Below are 24,600 nucleotides of genomic sequence, written 5' to 3'. Positions count from 1 at the left end.
CTGTGTGATCTTGGGCAAATAGTATCCTTTCTGTACCTTACTCTCCTCACCTGCAAATTGAAGATTAAAAAGTACCTACTATGTATGGCTGTTGTAAGGATTAAATGTGGTAATATTTAGATGCAACTGTCACACTTCCAGATACATATCAAAGGAAGTATCTCAAATGGGTAACTGCACTCCCATGTTCATTACAGCTTTATTCAGTAGTCAAGACATGGAAAAAGCTAAGTGCTTCAGGTAAGTGAATGCAGAAAATGGTGTGTGTGTGTGTGTGTGTGTGTGTGTGTGTGTGTGTTGCAATGGAATATTACTCTGCCTTAAAAAATAGAAGGAAACCCTGCCATTTGTGACAACATGAATGAACCCAGAGGACTTTATGCTAAGTGAAATAAGCCAGACACAGAAAGACAAATACTGTGGAATCTAAAAAGAGTCAAAATCACAGAAACAGAGAGTAGAAGAGTAGTTACCAAGGGCTAGAGAGTGCAACAATTGGGGAGAGGTTGGTCAATGGATACAAAGTAATAAAAAACGTGGTAATATTTGAAAAGCACTTACTACATAGTATGTGGTCAATAAACGCTGGCTACCTTAATTTTTATATCATTCAGACTTTCACTCTCTGAAATAAGTCCAAAACTAAAACATTCTTTCATTTCCATACTTCAAAACATTCACTATTTTCTCTCTGTAATTCCTTGGACTTGCTCTCTTAGCAAAACTTATCAACAATATTTCCACATGATTAAAGACATTGTTCAATGAGAAAGCAGCCAATCTTGCAGACTACATATGCCAATCTCTTTCATTAGAAATATCTGATGATAAATTACAAGGAGTGCTCACTAAATACTTAGCACAAAGGTTTTTTTTTTCATGCCATCCATGGCCATCCAGTAAGTAATGACTATATTGAAAGAACCATTCAACTAAACATTATCGGGGTCATTTAAGTATCTGGCATTCTTTAGATGGTGCTTTGCTCCATCTCTTCCAATATATAACCTTAAGCAAATTTCTTAACCACTTTGAGCATGATTCCTCACCCAGCTAGAAAGTAAAGACAATACATACTTCACAGAGCAGATGAAATGACTTAGTAATACTAAATTTCAATTCTAATCAGAATTTGATAAGCTAAGGATATTAATTATATAGCAAACATTAAAAAATAATAATTGAAAAAAGAGAAGAAATAAAACAGACAGTAATAAATTTTTGACAAACTTAAAACACGGCAGAAATAAAGAGGAACAAAAACCAGATAAGACCAGGAAAAAACAAACAAACAAAAAAAAGTAGATTTAAGCCCAATCATATCAATAATAACATAAATGTATCTAAACATTCCAATTAAAAAGAAATGACCATCAGACTGAATAAAGCCACAAGATTCAATGGTATGCTGTCTCCAGGAGACATCCTTTATAAAGATTTAGAGAGGTTAAAAGCTGAAGAGTAGACAAGATACACATGCAAACAATAAGCATAAGAAAGCAAGATGAGGTATCCTTAAAAATAAGGAATATTAGCATTGTTTTATAATTATGCAAGGGTCACTTTATCAGAAAGGCATAACATTAGTAAATGTGTTATGAAAAACAGTAACAGAGTTTTAATTATGTGAAGCAAAACCTGAAAAACAAATCATAATTAGAGACTTTAGAAATCTCTCTTTTAGGAATTGTTAAAATAAGTTGACAAAAAAACAGTAAGGATATAGAACAGTCTTCCTGAAGTAGAGTTGTGTGAAAATTTTAAGCACTTTAAAATGATTTGAGAACTTTTTTTTTCAATTTTCCCAAAGATGGTACAGAACTAGCTCCATTCTAAATCCATACAATGGATGCATCATCAGGCATTACGGCTTAATTATCAGCAGAACCCCAGTTACAAAGAGTTGATACAGAAGGTATGAAAACATTATCTATTAAATTGACCCAATTGACAATTACAGAATATTTACACCTAAAAATCGATTGGAGTGGTGGTTTCATGGTTTTACGTATTTTTGAAAACTCATCAATCTAACCTATACTTAAAATGAGTGTATTTTATTATACGTAAATTCTACCTTGATATAGTTCAGTGGGGGAAAAAAACACAAGAAGATTCCATTACACATCCACTAGAAAGTCTGGAATTAAAGAGCCTGACAATAACAAGTGCTGTTGAGGATGTGGAACAACTGTAACTTCACATTGTTGGTAGGAGTGCAAAATGGTACAACTACTTGGAAAAACTGTTCAGGAGTTTCTAGTAAACCTGAATATGGGCCTATGTTGTGCCTTCCAACTGTACTCCCATGTACATAATCAAGAGAAATGTTTCCACAGGTCTACAAAATGAAATGCTCAAGAATGTTCATAGCAGCTTTATTCAAAAAAGCCAAAAAATAAGGTTAGAACCCAAATTTCCATCAAGTGAATGGAAAAACAAATTGTGATATATTCATATTGTAGAATATGATGCAGTAATACAAAAAATAAACTCTCAACACACATAACAACATGAGTGAAACTCGAGTATCTTATTAAGAAAAAAACACCAGATACAAAATTATGCCCTTCATGTATGTTCAAAGACAGTCAAAACTATGCCTCTGGGAAATGGGGGATTAACTGGGAGAAGTGGTATGAATGAACCTTCCTGGATGACTGAAACGTTCTTCCTCAACCTTGGTGATGGTTACACGATGTGCACCCACAGAGCTGTACAAATAAGATTTATCTTTCTTTATGTAAATTACATCTCAGTATTTTTAAAAGGTTAAATGCTATAATTAAATCACAAAATCAGCCTGACAAATGGATGATGTTTAATAAATTATAGATAGCTATTGTTGTTATTCTAACTTAACACCTGTCACTAACATTTCTAAGCAAGTGTAACTGCATGCACACTTGAAAAGACAAGCTAAAACAAACTGCAAAAGGAAGGCTCATGTGGCTTGAGAAGAGAAATTGTGAGAGCAATTTCATGAAAGTAAGACACTGGAAGAAATGCAGAAGTTGTACAGACTATGTCCTATAAGTGGTTAGATAAACTTCATAAAATGTTCATGAATTACATAGCCATTGGAGTGTTCTCACTCATGTCATTTGTTTTCAGTCTTCCATTTAGAAAGCAACAATTACAATGCTTTTTTACAAACATTTTAAAGGCACTGGAAAAAAAGAGATTTATTTTAAGAAAATAAGTGGGTTAAGATATAGGTCAAAATCTCAAAATGATTTGTATTTGTCCTTAATTCGCTCCGTGAAAAAGGCTGCTTTGAGAATCTCAGCATCCTCTTGGGACATTCTTGCTCCCAGACTCTCTGCAAGAATACAGGCTGGCTTAGTAATAGAGGAGTGAATCTCGTCTGGGCAAAAGAACAAGAAAAGCTTGTGGGTGTTCTCACAGACACAATTATGCAGGTCTTTAAACACAACTTCAGGGAGGGAAAGGCAATCAAAACCAGACTGTGATATTGGCCTTGTTATTCACTTAAGAAGGAAAAGAAAAGTTTGTGATTATTATGTAAGAAAAAGTGTTTTAAAATGGAAAAACACAAAAATACAATAGCAAGTTTTAGTGAAGAACCACATCATACCTTCTGAATAGGAAAGAACTGGAGTACCTGGAAATTTTAGGGCTCAGATTTTTTTTGCATCTAGATGCCTCCCTGTAACCTCCCCAGTACTGCACCAAAGAAAACTAGCCAGCCTGCCTGCCTGCCTGCCTGCCTGCCTTCCTTCCTTCCTTCCTTCTGTCCCTCCCTCCCTCCCTTCCTTCCCTTCTTCCATTCCCTCCCTTCCTCCCTTCCTTTCTTCCTTTTCCTCCCTCCCTTCCCTCCCTCCCTTCCTTCCTTTCTTTCTTTCAATAAATATGTTTGCAACACTCTTATATGCCAAGCATTGTTCTAGGCTGTGGAAATACACTAATGAAAATCAGTCAAAAACTTAAGAGAACATAAACTTTTCAAACACAAAAAATGAAGCAGGTATTCACAAGTGAGTTGTTTTCCCCGGGTTTCTGAATACAGAGTTGCTGACAGAATCCTTGCTTGCCTCACCATGTAAATTAGAAAATACTGAGAGTGAGTAAAGGTCAAAACCCCTATTCTTGGAAAAAGAGCAACACTGTTTTAGTCTGTGAATGTGGAATGGAGAAGAAATTGTAACAGAGAGGGGTGGAGATGGAGAGAGCTCTTGAGTTTTCTTTCAGAGCAATCAGTTCCTACCACTAAACTCCTGGGGAAGGGGCCGAGGGTTCCTGTTAACGCAAAGGGGGAAAATCCCTGTAGGAGGCCACAGTTTATCTCAAGCCCAGACTCTGTTGTGATACACAGGAACCTGAGCAATGCTTCTAGTATGTGATGCTAGCATGTGAAAAAGGCACAGTGTATTCAGGGTTATAAGTCACCATATCAAGACCTTATTAATTTTCACCTTCATTATTTCTATTATTAAAACTGGAGAAGCACATTAGCCCCAAAGCAAAACTCCAGAAACTTTACTAACCATGACCATAGTTTATATTCCAGGTCTAGATGATTTCAAAAAGCACTGTAGGAAGGACTTAAAATATTCCATGACCATGGTTCAATTATGCTCACTGGTCAGCTTAGACGGACATTACAAGGCACTGGGAGTAGCAGCTCACCTGAGAAAGAAGAGTAATGAACGTCACTTAAATGCATATGGTATGCCAGGCTCTGTTCTAAATGCTTTTACATAAAATAACTCATTTAAGACTCACAATAATACTGTAACACAGGTTCTACTGATTTCAAGAAGAAGAAACTGAGACTCAAAGTTCAATCAACTTGCCCAACATGACATTTACAAAATGGTCGCTAAGGATTCAAACTCAGAAAAAGCTACTCCATATAACTGTCCTCGGGGACTGCTGCCTGTGAGGAGACTGCTGGTTCCTCCTCAGCTCACGAGGGCGCCGGGCTGCATTTGAAGGACTCGTCCGGTGATCACCAACACGCCAATTTCTTGCCAAGCCCATGCACTGTGCTGCTTTAAAGCCTTTTAAAATCTAAAGTCTGTTCTGACAATCAGTCAGTTACATGTGAGCCAACACAGAGAATCAGTAAGGAGTTACAGAAAAACCATATTATTTTCTCTTGCTATAAAAACAAAAAGCCCTCCTAGAGTAGTCAAATTTATAAAGACAGAAAGTAGAATGGGTGGCCAGGGACTAGCGGGGAGAGGAAAAAGGGGAGATATTGTTTAATGGGTAGAGTGAGTTCTTGAGATGGACGGTGGTGATGGTTGCATAATAATATGAATACACTTAATACCACTGAACTGGACACTTAAAAATGGTCACTATGGTTACTAATACACTGTGTACATTTTACCACAATTTAAAATAATGTTATAAAAACATAATCATAGGGAAAAATTAAAGATATAACAAATCCTCCTGTTGTTTTCCTTAATAAATTATCAACTGTGTTAATATATAATCAAGGATCTTTCTGGTAAGTCTTATTAAAACTTATCAAGCTTTATTTTGTTCTCTAATTAAAACTTAATAATTTCAGTTAATATTTGTGGGTTCTAAATAATGAGACTATAAGGATGCAGTTGTGCAATCAACCCATTTTCAATCAGAACTAGTTAACATTTCTCCATATTTTAAGGTGCTAATAAAGTAAAATGTAATCAGCTTATACATGACCTTGACATTATAGATTCCCTGCATCAATTAAAATTAGAAATTCAAAGTGTTGACAGTTTGCAGTTTTTGTACAGTGTTTATAAAAGCATTAGCTTTGCGATTCCTAATGGTTTCCCTACATCTGTACAATCAATACTGTATGTAACCATTACCTCAAAGTTCGGTGAAATATTTTAATATTAATACATTACATTTGCAATGGAGTGCTATTTGAAAGTGTTTTACATTGATTCTTCCTGTATCCACTTTACACTTAACAGCATCACCATGCACCCATATCCAAGCCAGAAACTGAAATAAAATAAGTCTTCATTTCCAAGTGCTAGCCACTGCACTTCATAAAAATCTCTCCACCCCAACCCCTCTTGCTCTCTACTGACACAGTTTGGGCCTCACCATGTCCCAAGGGTTAGCTGTGGAAGCCTCTTCACTCATCTCCCACCCCTTTCTATGCTCCTCATCCAACTTTGAACATTGCCAGAGTGCTTTCTTAACACGAATCACAGAAAGCTCCTATCTCACTGAAGAAAACTCAAACGACTGTCCATTGTCAACAGAGAATAAGATCTAAAGTCCTGAGTATGGCACCTGACAGCTGCACGTTTTTCAGAGTCCAGTCCCCAGCCACCATTCCATTCTTGCTTCCCTTCCCCAGGAAGGTCTGGGCACACAGAGAACTGCTTGTCTTGCTGTCATGCCAGCTTTACAACTTTATGCATTATATTCACTGGGCCCTCTCACTAGAAGGCCCTCCCCTACAATTTTCCAGCAGATGGTCCAAGGTCCAGAAGAAGCTAATTCAGGCAGCCTCAAGGACAGTTCTACAGAGAACAAGCTAAAGGAGACAAAAATCTCCCAAGTTCCTGAATTATGCATACTTTCACTATAGATTAGGAACTGCAGTAGTTAGAACTATAAACACACAGTTGATGAAGCCTCTACATATAAAAATCTGAGCTTGGCACAATTACAAAAAAAAAAAAAGAACTCTGTAATAACAGCCTTGATATCTATAAGCCACCAGTCACAGGTGAGTCATTAAGGGCCATGAAGCAGGTTGAAATATAAGAGAAGGTAAGTGATGTAGGGATGTCGCAGAACAAGGATGATGGAAGAAAAGAATCAGGACTGTAAACTGTGACATCTCCTATACCCGATCCTAACTACAGGTTCACTGGTGCTTCTGTGAGGCAGGGGAAATAGAATGATCTAGGGATAAATCCTAGCCCAACTTTGATTCTCTCCCTTCTCTTTATTCACACATGGCACACATCAGTCATCAAGCCCAATATTCTTTTCCATAGCATCCTTCTTATCTCAGCAACCCATGTCTGTAAGTTGGGACATGTATGCACACACACACACACACACACACTTATTTGCCACTTTGTTCCTATCTCAGTATTCACCCCAGAGCACCTACTCAGACACCTTTCTGTCTAGTGTTTCTCAGATATTTCCAAGTAAGCAAGCATAATGGAAAAAGAAGAGTAAATATGTATCCCAAGGGCCTGTGGATATAGCCTAGACCCATGATACAAGAGGTTTATTTAAGGTTTCATGTTTGAAAACTGCATGTGAATCTACTCCTTAATCTATTCATTTATTTTGTAAAAAAAAAAAAGATAATGTTTTAAAAGGCTTACTACTGGAGAGAACTGACTTTGGTTAGCCTGACTTTACCTGCCCTTGGTCTTTAGCCAGGTGTCTGCATACCTGTTTGAGATGCACAGTCTGTCCAATTCTGAAAGCCATATGCACTCTCAGAGAAGCAGCCCCTTTGATTTTGATTGTGAACCAGGAATAATCTAGAGGCTTAAAGACAATGGAAATAAAGAGTTCTGTGCTCTTTGTCACCATTCTAGAAACCTAGAATCTGGGAAGAAAAAAAGAGTCCTCTTTTCAAAGCAAGAAGGGAGAAATATGGTTTTAAACAGTTGTTCTCTCTAAATAGTCTTCCCCACACCTTACCTTGCTAATTTCTCATCCTTTAAAACTCAGCTCCAGAACCATTTCCAGTAAAAGGATTTTTCCTACCTTCCCTTCTGTTAAGATGCTAGATATAGCATCATGTACATACTTCTACATTTTCACAATAAAATATAATTGTTGCTTTATTTATCTCCTCATTCAACTATAAGTTTTCTAAGCAAAGAGGGTTTTTTAATGTTCTACCCACAGTGCTTCATATAATGCCTGGCATGTAAGTGTATAATAATGAGTAATTAGTTCCCATTTCTATCATTGTCACCCATGAGCCTTAATTATAAAATATTTTTGTCTACCAATAACATTTTAAAGAACATAATGATTAATCAGTGTTTCCATTTTATTAATCAAAGGTATTTTGCCTGAGCATGGCACAAAAATAGTAAGTGGAAAATGTTTTAAGCATTAAAATTACATGTTAACTTAGATTGTTAGTGTTTGGTTTGCTCATATGAGCTCACACAAGCTTTAGGTAAAGGTGTAAAGCCCCAATATTAAAAATGTATGTGTCATTCCAAAGTCATTCACAGGACTTAGTGCATAACAATTCCCTGCTTTTATTGTAAAATCATGGAATCCTGAAACTAAAGGAATATAAAGAATATTTGAGGCAATTTAGTTCAACTTCTTGCTTGATAAAGAAGCCCCCTTTTAAACACCCCTGATAAGCGATCATACAGTCTCTGCTTGAACCCTTCCAGGGAGGGAGAATGCCCTACTTCACGTTATATTCCTTTTTGAACAGATCTTCCCCCTGAACCCAGACTTTTCCTGCCATATGAAGAGACAGCAACATACAGAGGCAGGGCTGAGGAGAGATGGAGGAAGCTGGCCCAGATTAGCCAGGCCAGCAGGCAGGAAGTGGGCCCACGGAGTGAATTCATTTGCAAATCCAATATGAAGACTTTTAGCCAGACCATCTTTTCTGGGGCATTTGACATAATTTTTTCTCATCAGGCCCAAACCTGCTTTTTAGCCTCATTTCATTGGAACTTCTTTTATCTTAAGTAATTGCTCAGATTTCAACACCATTATTATTCCTAATATTAACAGCAAATGCAAGCTAACTTGTAACAGTCAGTGCCTCAGTACTGCATTCCCTTTTTGAGGGCAGAGCTGCCAGGTGAGCTGTCAGGTGCTAAGAAGGAGGAATTGTTCATGGCAATGGTGTCAAACTAATATCAGTGCAAACTACCATATTTTACTGGATAATTGAACACCTTATCAAGGACATCAATTTAATTAATTTAAAAAATGTTAACAGAATTCATTTATCATCAGATAGTGTTAATCATAACTATCAAGAATTATTTTTACTTCTTAAGTTAGTGCTTGCTCTAGAGTTTTTTAAGAAATTCAAAGTGGTATGACATATGAAGATTTTTTTATTATTCTTAAAATATATAAATAGGAGCAAGAATTTACACTATAATTGATTTAGTTTTGGTCACGTAAGTTATACATAAAAGATCCAAATCCTATTTCTAAAGTCTTTGAATAGTCACACTGTGAACTTTGAAAGCTTTTGAAATGTTCTGTGATCCCAATATGATATTAAGATTTTTTTATGTAACCAAAGAAAAAAACAAAGTAAATCATCAAATAATGAAATTCTGACACTGATATATTTGACCTTCTGCTAGGGATCATAGAGATTCTTGGAGACGTAACACCTGCCTCAAGACACTTTGAGTCTAGGCGAGGAGAAAGAAGCATTCATGCACTTGATACTATAAAAACAAGTACATGTACATAAATCATCACTGATGAAGGGATAGCAGGGACCTCAGATCCTTAGCTGACTATTTCAATAGGCCCCCAGCAAGAATGTAGTTTAAACAAACATTCCTGAAAATGCACATGTGTTATCAGCTAAGGATTTAAACCCCAGCATCTGGTCCCCCATCCTGATCTAAATAAATTAGATGGATATCCTTGATGAGGAAGACTAGGAAGACCCCTCCTATTCCAGTCTCATTTATGGCGTTGGTTGGAAAGCAAAGGGAACTGTGCAGATTAGTTGTCACCACAACTTCAAGTAACCAATAAGAGTGTGGTCCTCTGCATCCTACTCAGTAGACCACTGGATACTCAAGCTGGTCTAAGGAGGCATGAAGTGTTTTTCATATGCCTGCCTGCCTAGCACTAGATGCTATAACTTCCTTCACTATTTCCTCTCTTTTGCTTAACTACTCCATTCCCCAATCAAGGTACAGAGTAAGTACACTTTTACACTCAAGCATGGGAAAAGAAAAACCAGTGAACTCCCTGATACTACACCTGAAACACTGCATTGGCCAATCTCAGGGCTAGTTGTGCAGAGGAGAAAAGTTTACAAATAATCCCTTATTTCTGAGGGAAAACCCTGAGCCACTTTCTTCTTCATTTAGATAAGGCTAATATGAGTCCTTTGGAAAATCCCCAGACGGAGGAAGGAACACTTCAGCCCACAAGCCTGACTCAGCACGCCACTTAAATTCATTCAGCCCAGAGGTGAGAAAGCTCTGGCAGCCCTGTGCAGAACACTCCAAGAGCAGCTTCTACTGCTAAGCCCCAGGGGCCTGCCTGCTGGGGTCACCCTGTCTAGAAAAGTCTCTGGAGGTTTAAGGATCTAAACAATTGTAAACATGCAAATTACAATTTCAGAGGGAAGAAAATCCAAGAATCCTGATCTCATTCACTCCAGATTCTAGAATTTAGGAAAGCTGTGTTGCCTGTTTCTCTTTTCCTCTTTTATTCAACTCCAAGGTTATGGAGTTGAATACTTCCATTTTATTAAGAAGATCAACTAAAGTTCCATTTTACTTATACACAGTCATCTGCTGATTTTTTTTTTTCCATATGCAGGACAGGGCCCTTCACAGACAGTCTAGGTAGGCTCTTGTTCTCAACCAAGTTTCTGTTTTATGAGCTGAAAAGTATGCTTCACAGGATTAACAATAATGTGATTATACAATGGAGCATATCAACATCAATTCAGTATCCAAAAGACATTTTCACACAAATGATCATAGGGAAAACTTAATCATATCCCCTCCCTGGCAGAATAGCAGAGCTTTTTCTGTTTTAAATTGATAAAGATTTCTTTTAGGAACCAATGTTCCTAGGAGTTACTATAGTGCCTAAGTTTGTACCAACTGCAGAGCAGATCATTACACTAAAAAAAAAAAAAAAAGAAAAAAAAGTAACACAATTGGCCTTGAGAACCCAACATAAATCATTCCTTACTTCTAATACACATTTACCTTCAAGGCAGCATATTTCTGGAGCTCATTTCTCTAGAAAGCACATCACCTCCCTTTAAAACAAATTTTTTTTTATTCCTCCACATTGTTCACAGAAATGAAATAAATTCTTATTTCTGAAGGTTCTAATACACAAATACCGAAATTAGTAACATGAACTGTTTAACCTTTAAAAGGTTGTACAATTTCTAGGAAACAACATTAGGTATTTGTTCTTTCTCACACTCTGGTAAATAAAATAGGAAGACTTCTTTAATACCAAGGATTAAATTAAAAAAAAATAAACACACAAGTTCAATTCTGATAACGCAAACATGCTGGGTTGCAATTTACCCTATTACCTACAACAAAATGTTTGCTAAACAAATTAGTAGTATGATAAGTGGTGGCAACTCCAAAGTTTCTATATATGATGGCATTTAGGGGCCCAATCTGGAGAAGTCAGTTGACTTATTTTGAAGCTATATTAGCACAGGAAGTACCCTGTTTTTACTTTGATGTGGTATTCAGACCTAAATAAAAGTAGTATAGATTTTCAGAAATATTATATGCACACTACGTAAAATTGAGAAAACATCAATTGTCCACTAGAGAATATTTATGTATGTAAATATGTATTTATTTGGGGTGGATTTAGATAGCTGATGTCCCAGGATTATTAGAGGGAGAGTTAATATCTTTCCCTACACATACTCCCTACCCTACAAGCATGTCCTGATGACAGTAAAGGGATATTGCCTAAAGTAATACCTGCTTCTGAAAACTTTAGCAATGACTAAAGGGTACACAGACACAGTGAATAGACAAATGACACCTCACTTATCTGAACACTGAAGACTCACATACACTATTTAGCCCTTCCCAGACTAGATACTGGCCATTGGAAGAGCTGAGACTGGAATCTAGTACAGCACCTCCACATCTACACTCTTCCTCCCATTTCACCATAGCCTGTTTGGAAAGAGCATAGCTCAGCAACCCTTTGAGAGCCACAAATTCAGTTACAGTATAACAAAACAGTATTTATGGAATGCAGACTTATTCCTTAGACTGCTCTTCCTCATAGTCTGACAATATTGGTAATTTACTGGATTTATTTTTCTATTCTGATTATGTATTTAAGTGTCACCTACTCATTCCTACTACATCCTTTGTGTGTGTGTACATGTACGCACACACATAATAGTAGCTGCTAAATAACTGTTGAATAAATAAATGGATTATTCAGTGAGACTTTATTGAACTGTAAAACTATTGCCCTTGTGTAAACAGTGATCTATATGAGAGTATCTTTGATGCATTGATTTTTATTATTGAATAATTATTTTCTGAGAGTGTGAAAGTTAATTCCTCCACCCATGAAAGGCGACTAAAAAAATCCCAAAATTTGTTTTCAAAATGGTGTTTTAAAGGGCATTTTCCTGGACAGAGATTCCAAAGCTCTCATCAGATTCTCCAGTGGGGGTCTGTGATCCTGAAAAGATAAAAAATTACTAATCTAATGTGTCCTCTCTATGATATCCCCTCTATCACATATATGACCAGATCCACTATACTTACATACCTTCAGTGACAAGAAACTCATCACCAATAGAAGGCAGCCCAGACTATTTTTGTATTTCACAGCTTAACTTCTGACTGACCACAGCTCCATCCTCTAGTCAAATAGGACATATGCAGTTCCTATGCCCCTTGACAGCCCTTCATGTGTTTTTAGACAGCTGTCATAACCCATCCTGTCTGCTCTTGTGCAGGCTGTAAATCCTCAGTTCTTTCAATCAGAGTCACAGTTTCTGCTCCCATCTCCATCCCGGAGCTCTCAGTGTGCTCAGGACTCTGTGCAGCCCCACAGGCAGTTCACCTGCTCAGAGCCCAGACAATTCTACCATCTTCTTTCTGGGCATTTTAGGTTAGCGAGACTAAACAGTTCATCTCCTCAGGGGCTGCTGGTTCAGTCCACAGACTCCAAGTTCACTACAACTCTTGTTTTTTCCCCATATATGTCACAGTTTCACCATGACCCTCCCATTCTGTTCATGCAGTTAGTTTGAGGATACTAATGCAAGATTTTACGGTCATCCCTGTCAAATTTCCACTTCTTAGCATAACTGTTTCTTTGAGAGGAGGTTCCTATGGTTTCCTGAGTCCTATCATTCCAAGTTGTAGCCACCGGTCTCTTCACCCAGGTGCAGGTGGAAGTCCAGCTTCTCCACTCAGTCTCGTTACTGTTGAGCGGTGTTAAAACCCTGGACTGCTCAAGGCTTCCTCTGACACCACACTTGCTTGCAGGCTCGTTAGTTGCCAAAGCCTTGCTTCTGCTGGGTGGAGGTGGAAGTGCGGGCCTCCCACATGGTCTCCACTGGCACTCAGGGGAAGGGGGTTGTTAGAGTGCCTCCTGCAGCTTCATGAGGTTAGAAGTCAAGGCTCCCCACTCAGCTTCTGCTGGTGGGGATGAGGGTGGGGGTGTCTGAAGCTTTCTGTCTAAAAGCTTTCTGTCTTGCTCGGCTATGTTTTTGCTGGTCCTTTGGCTAGAGAGATCAGGCTTTCTCGTGGGTGCTGTTTGTCTGTGCCCACTGGCATTTTCCGGTTACCGCTTCTCCAGTACTGACTCTGAGCTACATAAGGGAAAAGGAAACCCAGAGAACTCACCACCATGTTGCTCCTTGGGGCCCAAGGACCCTAGTTAAGTCTGTCTTCTCTCCACCTTTCAGAGTCTTCTTATATTTATTTTATATATAATGTCCAGGGTTTATAGCTAGAGCTAGACTTAGCACGAGGGATAAAGAAAAGTATATTTGCCCCATCTTTCCAGAAGCATTGCATAGTTATGGAAGACTGTAACCTAGAGACTAGCCTGCAGAGACTGACAAGCCTGCAGCACCAGGTGATTTATTCTTGGCCCTGGGGACAAGTGGGTGGGGGAGGGGCGGGCACTGGCTTTCATACTGATACCCTCTGGTGGAGAAACAAGCCTCTTCCAGACCAGCTCTCACTCTCGCCTAGGACAGCTTCCCCAGGCATATACTGCCCTTCCACTGAGCAGGAACATCAGGAAAGATATCTGCTATCTTCACTCACTCCAGCTGGCCCCATGGGGACACCTTGACCCTGATCCAGTGACACAGCATTCACTGGGCCATGAGAAATGGAACAGGTCACCACTCCAACTGCACATCTTATAGCCAAAATGTCTTTTAACGTGGACCACCAGAACCGACTTCTCCCCACCCCCATTCTTCCTTGTTCTCTTGCCATTCGCCACTGGTATGTGGCTGAGGTCCAGCTAAGCACAGCAAGCATTTTCTATTAAATCACCTCAGGCTGAGGCAGCATTACTTTTTCACAATCTCTGTTCTCCTAAACCGCTCTTCTGCATTTGACAGTGCTGACGGGGCTTCCTATTAATAGTACCTTACAGATACATAGTTATTTGCATGTACCTCCGCACTTATTTCTGTTTATCTTCACAACAGCTCTGTAAGAGAGCCAGGACAACAATACTGTGCCCATTTTATACATAAAGAAACTGAGGCGAAGATTTGCCCACATTGAGGTGATATTATGGGCCAAAGCCAAGACTAGATAAATCTGCTTTCTCAGTTGGAGCTCATTCTATACCATGCCGTCTTGGCCTCCATGATACTATAATAATGAGAGTAGTTACCACTTGCTTGCCAGGCCCTCTACAAAACCTAGCACCATGTATACATACCATGGAATCGGAGGCTCAGGAAGGTTCAGTAACTTGCCTAATGCCACTTAGCTAGTAAGAGGCAAGGAGCTCTTGCTCTGTTCTTGGTCTTTGTTCTTCCCGGTCTACATAATCTTTCAAAAAATGTATTCATTCTATGGCTTCCTTCTAATTTTCTAAATCTACATCAACAATCCTGTTTTCATCTTCAAACTCCATCCCCTTATCTATAGGGCCAAGCAGAGTTTTCTGCTCAAATGGCTTCCCATCATATCAAGTCCCATATGGTTACAAATGACTTTGTTATCCTCACCTCCCTAACCGGTCCCCTCCTCCCCAACCTCTCTATAGCACCAACATTCTCCCAGCCTTAGAGCCCAGAACTCTTTAGTTGATTCATTCCCTCCACCAGTCCCCATATCCCAGTAGTCACGAAGTCCTACTGAATGTCCCTGTGAGGTGCTCATCTTGCTTCCTCTTGCTTCCCACGGCTCTTTATTCAAGGCCCTGAAACTGATGTTATTGGCCAGCCTTACTCATTGAATTCATATTCTATGCCACTATCAAACTTATCCTCCTTAACACAGCTTTATTATAGTATTACTTCCCCCACATATAAGCCTTCAATGGTCTCAGAATCCATATAAGAGGAGTGTAGAGTCCCACAAGTAGCACCGCAGATGTGTCTCCCCAACGCAGCTGAAAAGGTTAAACCAGCATTCTCATCGCTCATCTCCTATCTGCACCTACATTTCTCCCCTCACCTTAACTGTCCTTCTGCTCACTTATTCCTGTTCTATCTATCCTTTAGGTGTAAGTCACACCCTACCTCTTTCAAGAGACCAGGAACCCAGTAAATTTTGGAGTTACTTAGAGCTTGTACCAACCATCAAGGCACCAGGCTGTACTCTGACTTGAGTTGTTTGCCTTTCTTTTGTGCGAGGAGAGTCACACCTCCCTCTAGACAGCAAGCTCAGAGAAAAAGGGGAAAAGGGACATAGTTCATGCTTCTCTATTCCTCAGAGCTCCTGGCAAAATGCTAAGCAGGAGATTCAATAAATTGATTCTTCTTAAAGTTTTAATATGCGTCTCACAGGCTTGCTTCCCTGGGTTGAGGTCTGGGGATCACTTCATGTGATCTTGAAGCAGGCAGTCTACAAATGATATTTTGAGCAGCCCTCATTTTTCAGGATCCGTTGAAAGATTCATGCCAAAGGGAAACATGATACTGGTTTTTACTCTTATGCTTGTCAACCAAATCAGTAATAACTTGCATACATACAATTTTCTGTTGTCCAAGAGTTGTTTCTTAAAAATGAATGAAGATTTGTTATGCATGAGACAAAATTCTACATATTTTGTAAGATGTGAGATTTTCAAAACATTCCCCACATTCTGGAAGCAAAAATTTGGTCTATAACTGGTCAGTAGATGAATTAGAAAATCCACTCGGGATCTGGACATGGAAGTTAAAATGTAATTCCCGAAGCAACCCAGCAAACATGCTTTTGCAATGAAAATTTGACATGAACATCCACATAGTGAGGCAGAAGACTAAGGAGAGATTCATATGATGCTTTTAGCATTACAGAATTATTTAATACATTCCAAAACATTTTAGAATTTGTTCAATATTTACAAAATTACAGTAGTAAAAAATGAAAAAGATAGCTCAGGAAAAAGAATACATAAAAAAAGATGCTTGCAGATATGCTTCACGTTTAGATTAATAACCCATAATTGGAAGAAGTCATGAGTTCTTAAGAAGCAAGTATGCTACATGATGATTTTCTCAACAATGGAGAACTAGAGAAAAATTTCAAGAAGGCCATGATTTTGTGGAGAGTGCATTTTAAGTAGTCGCTTTGAAGTCAAATATGGTTTTTGTGATGGACACTGTTTCTTGTTTCATTAGTGTGCTGTTAACTTTTGAGGAATATGCCCACATTAACAACTACCATGTAAACTCAGAGGTATTTTCTTTTAGGAAGGTGTAAAGACCTTGGTATAACTATAGCCTTTCTTTCTAACTTTCCCCAGTAAACAGCAACCTTGCTCTTGCTCTTGCTTGAAAATCAGTAACTGGGAGAAGCAATCTCTCTCTTTTTCAAGCAGTTCTAAGTATTAGAGCTTTCTCCTTCATTAGGTAGAACGCTGCATCTCTGATTGACCACTAGTCCCAGTTCTGCCCTGGAAGCTACCTGGGCCAAGTCTTCTCTCTCTCTGCTTTATCAGGGTTATTTCAGCATTTGAATATAACTTTAGATCTCCTTTAAAACTTCCTTTCTTCTGGCTAAAAATTCTTAATTTTTTTTAACCATTTCTCAAATGGCTGGTTTTCTAGAAGCTTTACCAATCAGGCCACCCTTCTCTTAACATTCTGTAGCTCATTAAGGTCTCTGAAAGCATGGCACCCATTGTTTAGTTGCAACACTCCAAATTTGGCCTGCCTAGAATGGAATCTAGGGGAACTATCACCTCATATAATGTATACCCAAGACTTTCTATTAAACCACCTAAAATTATATAAGATATGTTAGTAATTTCACCATACCACTAGCTCATATTTAGTTAATTACAACCTTTTAAGTTACCATCCCCCACAGTGAACTATTTTAAGTTTGTGTCTCCTATGTTATGTAATATTAAATAGAATTTGCAGAACCTATAGTTAGGACTTTACATTTATAATTTTATAGGCCACTGTTCTTCCCTCTCCTCTAAAAGCCCCTAGCTTTGGAGCCCAGGCCACTCTGTCCTTTCCTAAAGATGCCAGCACCTGGTTCACTGTCCCTCTCCAGTCTCTGCCATGGTTCTTTGTGATTTTGGTGATCATGGAAGTGATTATTCACTGCTGGCCTTGCCATTCTTCTGGACTCTACTCCTCCAGTGACTCTGTCTTCATTCCATCTCAGACTCCCACTCCTGTTAATAACTGTACCCCTCTTTCATCTCTGCCTCAAACAACCACTCCTGAATCACCACCTCTTATCTTTTCAGCTCCCTTACTCAAATACCTCCCTTCCAGCTGCTCTTCAACCCACCACCACTGCTTAGGCCACCTTTTCACTGTGCTGCATACCCCTCTTGCTGTCCATCCTCCTCTCCAGAGTGCACGACCCTTCAGTATTCTCCCTGCCTTGCGTCCTCGACTCTGTGGCCCCTCTCTTCTCATCATGCTCACTGGAAAACAAAAACAAAAACCAACTTAACCATCCACCTACCCTAAATCAACACTCAGGGAGCTGAGCATGACTTAAAAAAAAGATGACATATATGATAACTGATCTCACTCATGACTATTAACTCCAAGTGAGGCCAGGGCAGCTCAGAATTCCTACAGTTTCCCCTAATTCTTCTGTTCTCCCATACAACAACATTATACCTTCTCCCCTCCTCTCAAATTCCAACTCCACTCCAGCCTTCATTCTGCTGTTGACTTTGCTTCCTATTTCATTTATAAAATGGAAGTGTTGGAAGAGAACCTCTACCTGTTCTTGGCCTCATACCTGCACTTGTGTCCCATTCCTCCAGTTATGTCCACAAACTGCCCTTACATCTGTCCAACAAAAACCCTCCACTAATCTACACAGTGCAGTGATTCATTAAACTTAAAACCTAAACATGCTCTTCCCCTACACAAAACCCTCCAGTGGTGCCATTATACTCAGAGTAATATCCAAAGCTTTCATATGCCCACTACCCCTCACACCACACTTAGCCCATCTACTACCCCTCTCCCCTTGCTCACTCTACTCTGCTGATCTCTCAGCTATTCCAGGGAGCACACTCACCCAGGACCTTTGCACAGGCTGTTCTTTCTGCCTAAAATGACCTTATCCCAGGCATCTGCATGACATCTGTCATTTTCTTTAAGTCTCTGCTCTTATGCCACCATATCAAAGAGGCCTTCATTGACTATCCCTCACTCTACTATGCTGTTTTAACTTTCTCCACAGGATTTACCATCCCTTGACATATATTTTTTGTTCTGTCTCCTCCCCTCTCTCCTCCCTTCTCTACACACACACACACACACACACACACACACACACACACACGCACGCACACACAAAGGATATATACTTTATGGGAGGCAGTATTTCATTTGTTCTTTCTCTAGTATATCTTCAGTGCTTAGAACAATACCTGCCCTATTGGCAGGGGTTCAATAAATAATAATCATTAATGAATTAAATAATGCTATATTGTTTAAACTAATAAAATAGCTGCCTCTGGAGAGGGACAATGGTTGGTTGGGAGAGAGTCTGAAGACTTCCTTTTCTCCATATACCCCTTTATAATCTTTAAAATTTTAATCAAGTGCATGTACTTGCTACCCCAAAAAGGAATTTGAAAAATTGAGGCAAAAATTTATATTAATTAAAAGAGCTCAGTTTGAGGTTAACATTAAAATCAAGATATTTTAATAGCATTGCTACCCTGTAGCATATCAACCATCTTTTGAAACTTTGCATCATTTGCAAAACTAAAGAGCATGCTTTCTATGCCTCTATGTAAGTTGAGTGCTTGCAGAGTTGCTGGGCACAGTAAGTAATGTACATATGTTGATGATTCAGAATCTGAATAAAAGGAAATTATGTTTCATGGGCATTATTTTTTAGTGAACACACGGAAATTTCTAATGATCAACATATTTATACTTTTCAAATATAAATATTTGGCATAATAATATATTCTTATGTTCTACCAGGAATCACAATCGATATATTGGCTTATAAGTTTTAAGAAGCCATCATTTCCCCCTTTTTTTAAATTGCTTCCCCATTTCTACTTTTCTAGCATTAGTCTTATTCTCAAAAGATACTAGGAATGACTTTAAAAAAACTGCTCAGCATACTCACTTAACACCATGAGAGGTAAAGCAGTTGGCTCTTCAGAGCCAATGTCATCAAGACAGGGACACAATATTTACCTTCTATTTACTTACCTGAGCTTCCAGTCTCTCATTCTGTAAGTTTTACATTTTCCAACTTAAGGATCATGGTCCATTTTAAGCAATACAGATTAAATATGAATATTTTTCATCTACTCTCATTAGAATATCTTGCACAAGCAGCAAGCCTCTCCAGTTCATGCTCTTATTGCTCTTTTTGCCTTTGAGTATTATTTAAACAAAATTGGTTGTCTTTCATCTTTGAGCACTCTTTACAGTAACTTTCATGAAGAACATTCTTGTGTTCCTGAAATATATCTTTTATTTTCATTGCCCTCTATATTGTACAGTGCCTTTTTCAAAGCTCTTAGTTGCCACTGAAATAATTTAATTTTAAAGTAAAAGCACAACTAACTAAAGATTTTTGAGTACTATTCAGCCACAGTTGTTTCTATGAAGACAGAATTAGGTAGACAATAGATCGATGATAGATAGGTTTTTATATCCCCACAGCTATGTAGGCTGGACAAGCTGTGCTCATATTTATTCATCCTGTGTTGACCTCAGAAAGCTAACTCATGCCCTTGTGGCCATGTGGTTAGATTATTTTAATGCCCTTCTAGTCAAGCTCCCAGCAATGACTTGGGAATGAGGAAAATGAAAAATGACTTACAAGGAACTGTTTAAGTAAGCTACATACTAATGTGAAACAGAAAGGTGTATGTTCTAGCAAACAAGGACCTGTGTTTAGCACAGATCCTTACAGAAAGTAGGCACTCGATAAATGTTGACTAAATTAAATTGAGCCACAGTGGTTTCTCACTTTACAGATAATAAAAACTTTCTCTAATCCATGCGGTCCAGGGTACAGTATAATGAACAAGATAATCCACAACTCTTCTCCAAATCCTCAGAATCACAAGTAGATGAATAGCCCAGAAAAACAGAAGGAGGCCGGAAGGCCTGTTTTTGGATCTGAGGAGCAATGAGCAGGTTCGGTTTCTTGGAACAGTGAGTTCATGAAGAGAAGTTATCTAGAAAACCTCGGTAAAATGCATTTATGAATATATGTTTAGGGTATGTGCTTCTGAATGTTAATTTAACCTAATCTGAATTCCCTATATGAAAGGACACATACCATACTTTCTGCCAGAAATGTTATTGATTGTAACTACAGGCTATGTCCAGAGAACTAAATTTGCATTAGGAACTCTTTTATTCTTCTTATGTGTTATGTAGAATACTATTAAAGCAAGGGTAGCATTCCTTCCCATTTCAACAGACTGTAGCTTTCTCAAAAGATGAAAGAAAACAGAAGACTGAAATTTACACCTTCTAAAGAGGATTACTGGGAATGACTCCAAATTAAAAAAATGTGCACACATCTATCAAACACATCCACCAGTGAACAGTTAATACAGCCTCCACATGAATTTTATAAGATAATTGGTAATGTACATGTATGATTTATTATACTAAACAAAATGAACACAGGATATATAAACATTATGAAATTTATTTAAATTATAATAGACTAAGAATAGCTTTTCCAATAGAGTATCACATTCAGCATTTGAAAAATGTAAATTTCTGAGCACTGTGATCTAAGTAAATTGGGGAAACCTCTCTTTTTGTCTTTTTGTACTCAACTAGAAATTAAACTTAATTATCTATAAGTCATTATTACTGAAGTAAATCATACTAGACTAATTTCTCCAGACCATTCTCCATTCTGTTCTTCATTTGGCCTTCCATGCATGAAGCAGTCAATGAGTTAATTTCCAAAGTAACCAATGAGTTAACTTCTTACCATTGAATTTTGTTCAAATGTTCTATTTTAAATTCTTCCTTTAAACAAAGGGCCATTCTTCTATCCTTGAGTTATTGTATGCTCTTTTTGAATAGTTTCCAGGAATAAAATAACTGATCGTGAAAAAACAAAACAGTTGCTCTTAACATCCTTTGTATAAAGTTGTTAGATGATGGCACTGATTCATGATTAACAACTCTAACATGTTGTAGCCTACACATGGTGTATTAAATGTTCCCTTGGCAACAGATATCATATCACATGCCCCTTATCCATTTTAGACATGAAAAAATATAGCTTTATAAGAAAATATTATTTTTGTTATGAACATTTCCAATCCACAAAAGGGACAGAAGCAATGAGAATACTTGAAAATACAGTATCAATGGAGTTCCATAGTAAAGCTTTAACGAAGTTTAAACATATATGCATTCCAGGACATTACTGAGAAATATTTTTGGAAATGTTTCTTTAGGAACTTTAATTACCATCAATGTATAAAAATAAACAACAGAATTTCTGTCCAGATGGCATAATTGGTGGAGTTAAAAAACAGTTTTTAAAACATCAATATCTATCTTATATTTTATAATTCCATCTGAAAAAGAAACAAAATCTGCTTACAGTGCATCATGCTTAAAGCCTAAGTTACTTCTTAGCTTGATTTGAGTCCCAAAGAGCACCATTCTTTCAAAAAGTAAGACAGGATTACTCTGGATTTTGTCTCTGATAAAGTTGAAGATGTACCTGCTGACTTTGTTTATAGCAATAGAACTGCCAAAATGACAGACAAGCCAGCTGGCCCAGATTTTATTTGGATTTTTCAAGATCTAGTTATTTATTTAAACACCATTTCCAGCATCTGAGTCTTTATAGCAGTCCATTCAGTCTACTAAGAAACATACACATTTTAAAAGATCAATCAACAACTATATTAAAAATACCTTAAGATAAGAATAATGAACTAAAAACTTTCTATATAAAAATATAAAATATGTGCTCCTTTCCTCTTCCTTCATTCTTCTCCCATCCAAACAATCATCATGTTTGTTTTACCATGTTTGTTGCCTAAGATAGGAAACCCCTAACACATTCAACAAAGTAAGTATATCTATAATAATAATAGTGTTAAAAATTGCAAATGGCTACTTTGTGACAGAACTTGTTCTAAGCATTTCATATAAAGCAACTCATTTTAATGGATAGTATGTTACTGAACACAGGGCACTTAGCTACCTTTCCCTAGTTCACCTAACCTTGGAGACACTAAGGTGAGGTAGGCAATGTTTATAAAGAAATAATTTACTTTGATGATCGAGGATAAGGTTCTGAACTACGAGCTATGCTCAACAAAGAATGGAAATGGTATATCAACAAGAAAGATTATCTTCTTGGTCTGTTATCTTTTACCATCTTCTTTGCAATTGGAAGAGTTTTGTTTTCTGTTCACTTAGATGAAGTTGAAAGCCTAGGCAGCCATTCTTAGCCTTAAAGCCTTCCCCATACCCCATCCCTGCTTCCCAAATAACAATTAATATATGATAAATGGGGTTTTCTGCTTCTGAGGCTGTCTTTTTTTTTTTTCTGCTATATGGTGCCCACTTTTTCTCTTCCCTTCAAAACGTTGCTATGTTTTGTTCAACGCATTCCCCAAATCTGCTTTCCTCAGCTCGAATCTTTGTACAAGAAGAGAGTTAAAACTACTCAGGCACTCCACATGACCCTTAAGAAAGGCTGTGACTTAAGAAGGGAGTTCCTCTAAATCAGCTGCCAAGAGCACTCGCTCCAGTCCCGCCCCCCTTCCCCTTCTCCAGGAGCACCCACCACCTCAGACCCTCCGGGGCTACATTTCCAAAATTACACAGCTCCACCACAGCAAAGCTTTCTCTGGGAATAGCACAGCACAGCACCCTCCAACCCACTGCCTGGAAACACAGCGTTACTCAAGCCGGCAGCCCCTCCCCAAAGCTCGCCTCCTGCATCCTTTGGCCAAGAAGCTCCAGGGCCCCTGGTCCCGCGGGACATCCGCGGAAGGCGGGAATCAGGCAACGGGATGTCGAGCCCAGTGCAATTTCCAAATGCCCGGACGGGTTCACACTGCTGGTAACCTGTACCTCCTCCAGTCACCACCAAGTCCCCTACCGACGCAGGCAGGCCGGCCCCTCTAGGGGTTCCAAGTTTCAGTGCCCCTGCGAGATGGGTGCATCGGGGCCGAGTAGGACCAAGGGCTCTGGGAGGGGACTGCCACAACTCCAACGCTGTTGCGACGCCGTGCCTCCCGATTAGACACACACACTCCGGGATTTGTTTCCGGCGAGGAGAGGGGCTGGCGGGATGGGAGGCAGTAGGGTGTGGCGGCCTGTGGAGGGAAGCCTGCGGAAGAGTTACAGCCACGTCCCTGTCCGGGACCAAGCCGGGTCGGGGGGCTGCAGGCCAGCCGGGCGCTTCGTTGTCCGCGTCCCCTGTCGCAGGCGCGCAAACTGCGCGCAAACACACCCCAAAAAACCGTCGCTACCGGCCAAGCGGGCCCTGCAGCCCCCAAATCCCTTGGCAGAAGGAAGAAACTTGTACACGGGCGCGCCAGCAGCCTGGATGCTGCGGTTTGCCTAAGGACAATTTTTAAAGCCGGAATAATAACGATCATGAAATAAAAGAATCAATAGTATTTTGTCTTCCTCCATGCCTTTGGGAAAAAAATACATTCCTGTTTTCCGCCAATCCGCTAGTATTTAGGGCCGCCCGTGGCGAAGGCTGGTGAAGCTGGCGCTCCAGGCAGAGAGCGCGGGGAGGTGCAGCGGGAGCTGCGGGAGGGGACGCCATTTGCGGGGCAACGGCGCGCGCCCGCCTTACCTGTGGAGGCAGTTTCCATGGCAACGGGCGGCGGCCGGGCGGGGCCCGAGCACTGGTCCCGCGACGCCGCTTCCACGGCCCCGGCACCCAAGCCCCGGCTGGGCTCCCCCGCCTGCGGCGCCGGCTTGGCCCCTTTCGGTGTCACCGTGCCGTCCTCTCCCTCTTCCTGGCCCCCGAGCCATCGGGACCCGGGGCCAGCCGGCGGCAGCAGCTCGTCTCGGGGATCCGGCGGCGCGGCCATGGCTGGGGGTGCCCCGGCGCGACGACTGCGGATTGGCGGGGCCGAGGTGCGGTGCGCGGCGGGCGGGCGCTCCCTGCTGCTGCCGCCGCCGGGACTCGAGCCGGAGGCTGCGGTGTCAGCACCGCCGCCGCCGCTGCCGCTCCGGCCTCCTGCCGCCCGCCGCTCGCCCGCTCCGGCTCCGCCCCGCCCTTGCCC

At 39.7% G+C, this 24,600-nt stretch overlaps 1 protein-coding gene across 2 annotated transcripts in view; it reads right to left on the bottom strand.

Annotated features, from left to right (window-relative positions):
* Positions 1–24,569, bottom strand: part of RTN1 (reticulon 1) — a 222,266-nt gene extending 197,697 nt beyond the window's left edge. For both annotated transcript variants that reach the window (XM_036919213.2, XM_036919217.2), the window contains exon 1: positions 24,165–24,569. In XM_036919213.2, the coding sequence (XP_036775108.2) occupies positions 24,165–24,405 (241 nt within the window). In that variant the 5' untranslated portion in view covers positions 24,406–24,569. The remainder of the gene's footprint in view (positions 1–24,164) is intronic.
* Between the last annotated feature and the right edge of the window lie 31 nt (positions 24,570–24,600).

The sequence above is a fragment of the Manis pentadactyla genome, chromosome 11 (assembly GCF_030020395.1).
Source record: "Manis pentadactyla isolate mManPen7 chromosome 11, mManPen7.hap1, whole genome shotgun sequence".
Classification (NCBI taxonomy): domain Eukaryota; kingdom Metazoa; phylum Chordata; class Mammalia; order Pholidota; family Manidae; genus Manis; species Manis pentadactyla.
Note: the sequence above shows the minus strand (reverse complement) of the source record. Positions and strands in the feature narration are given on the sequence as shown.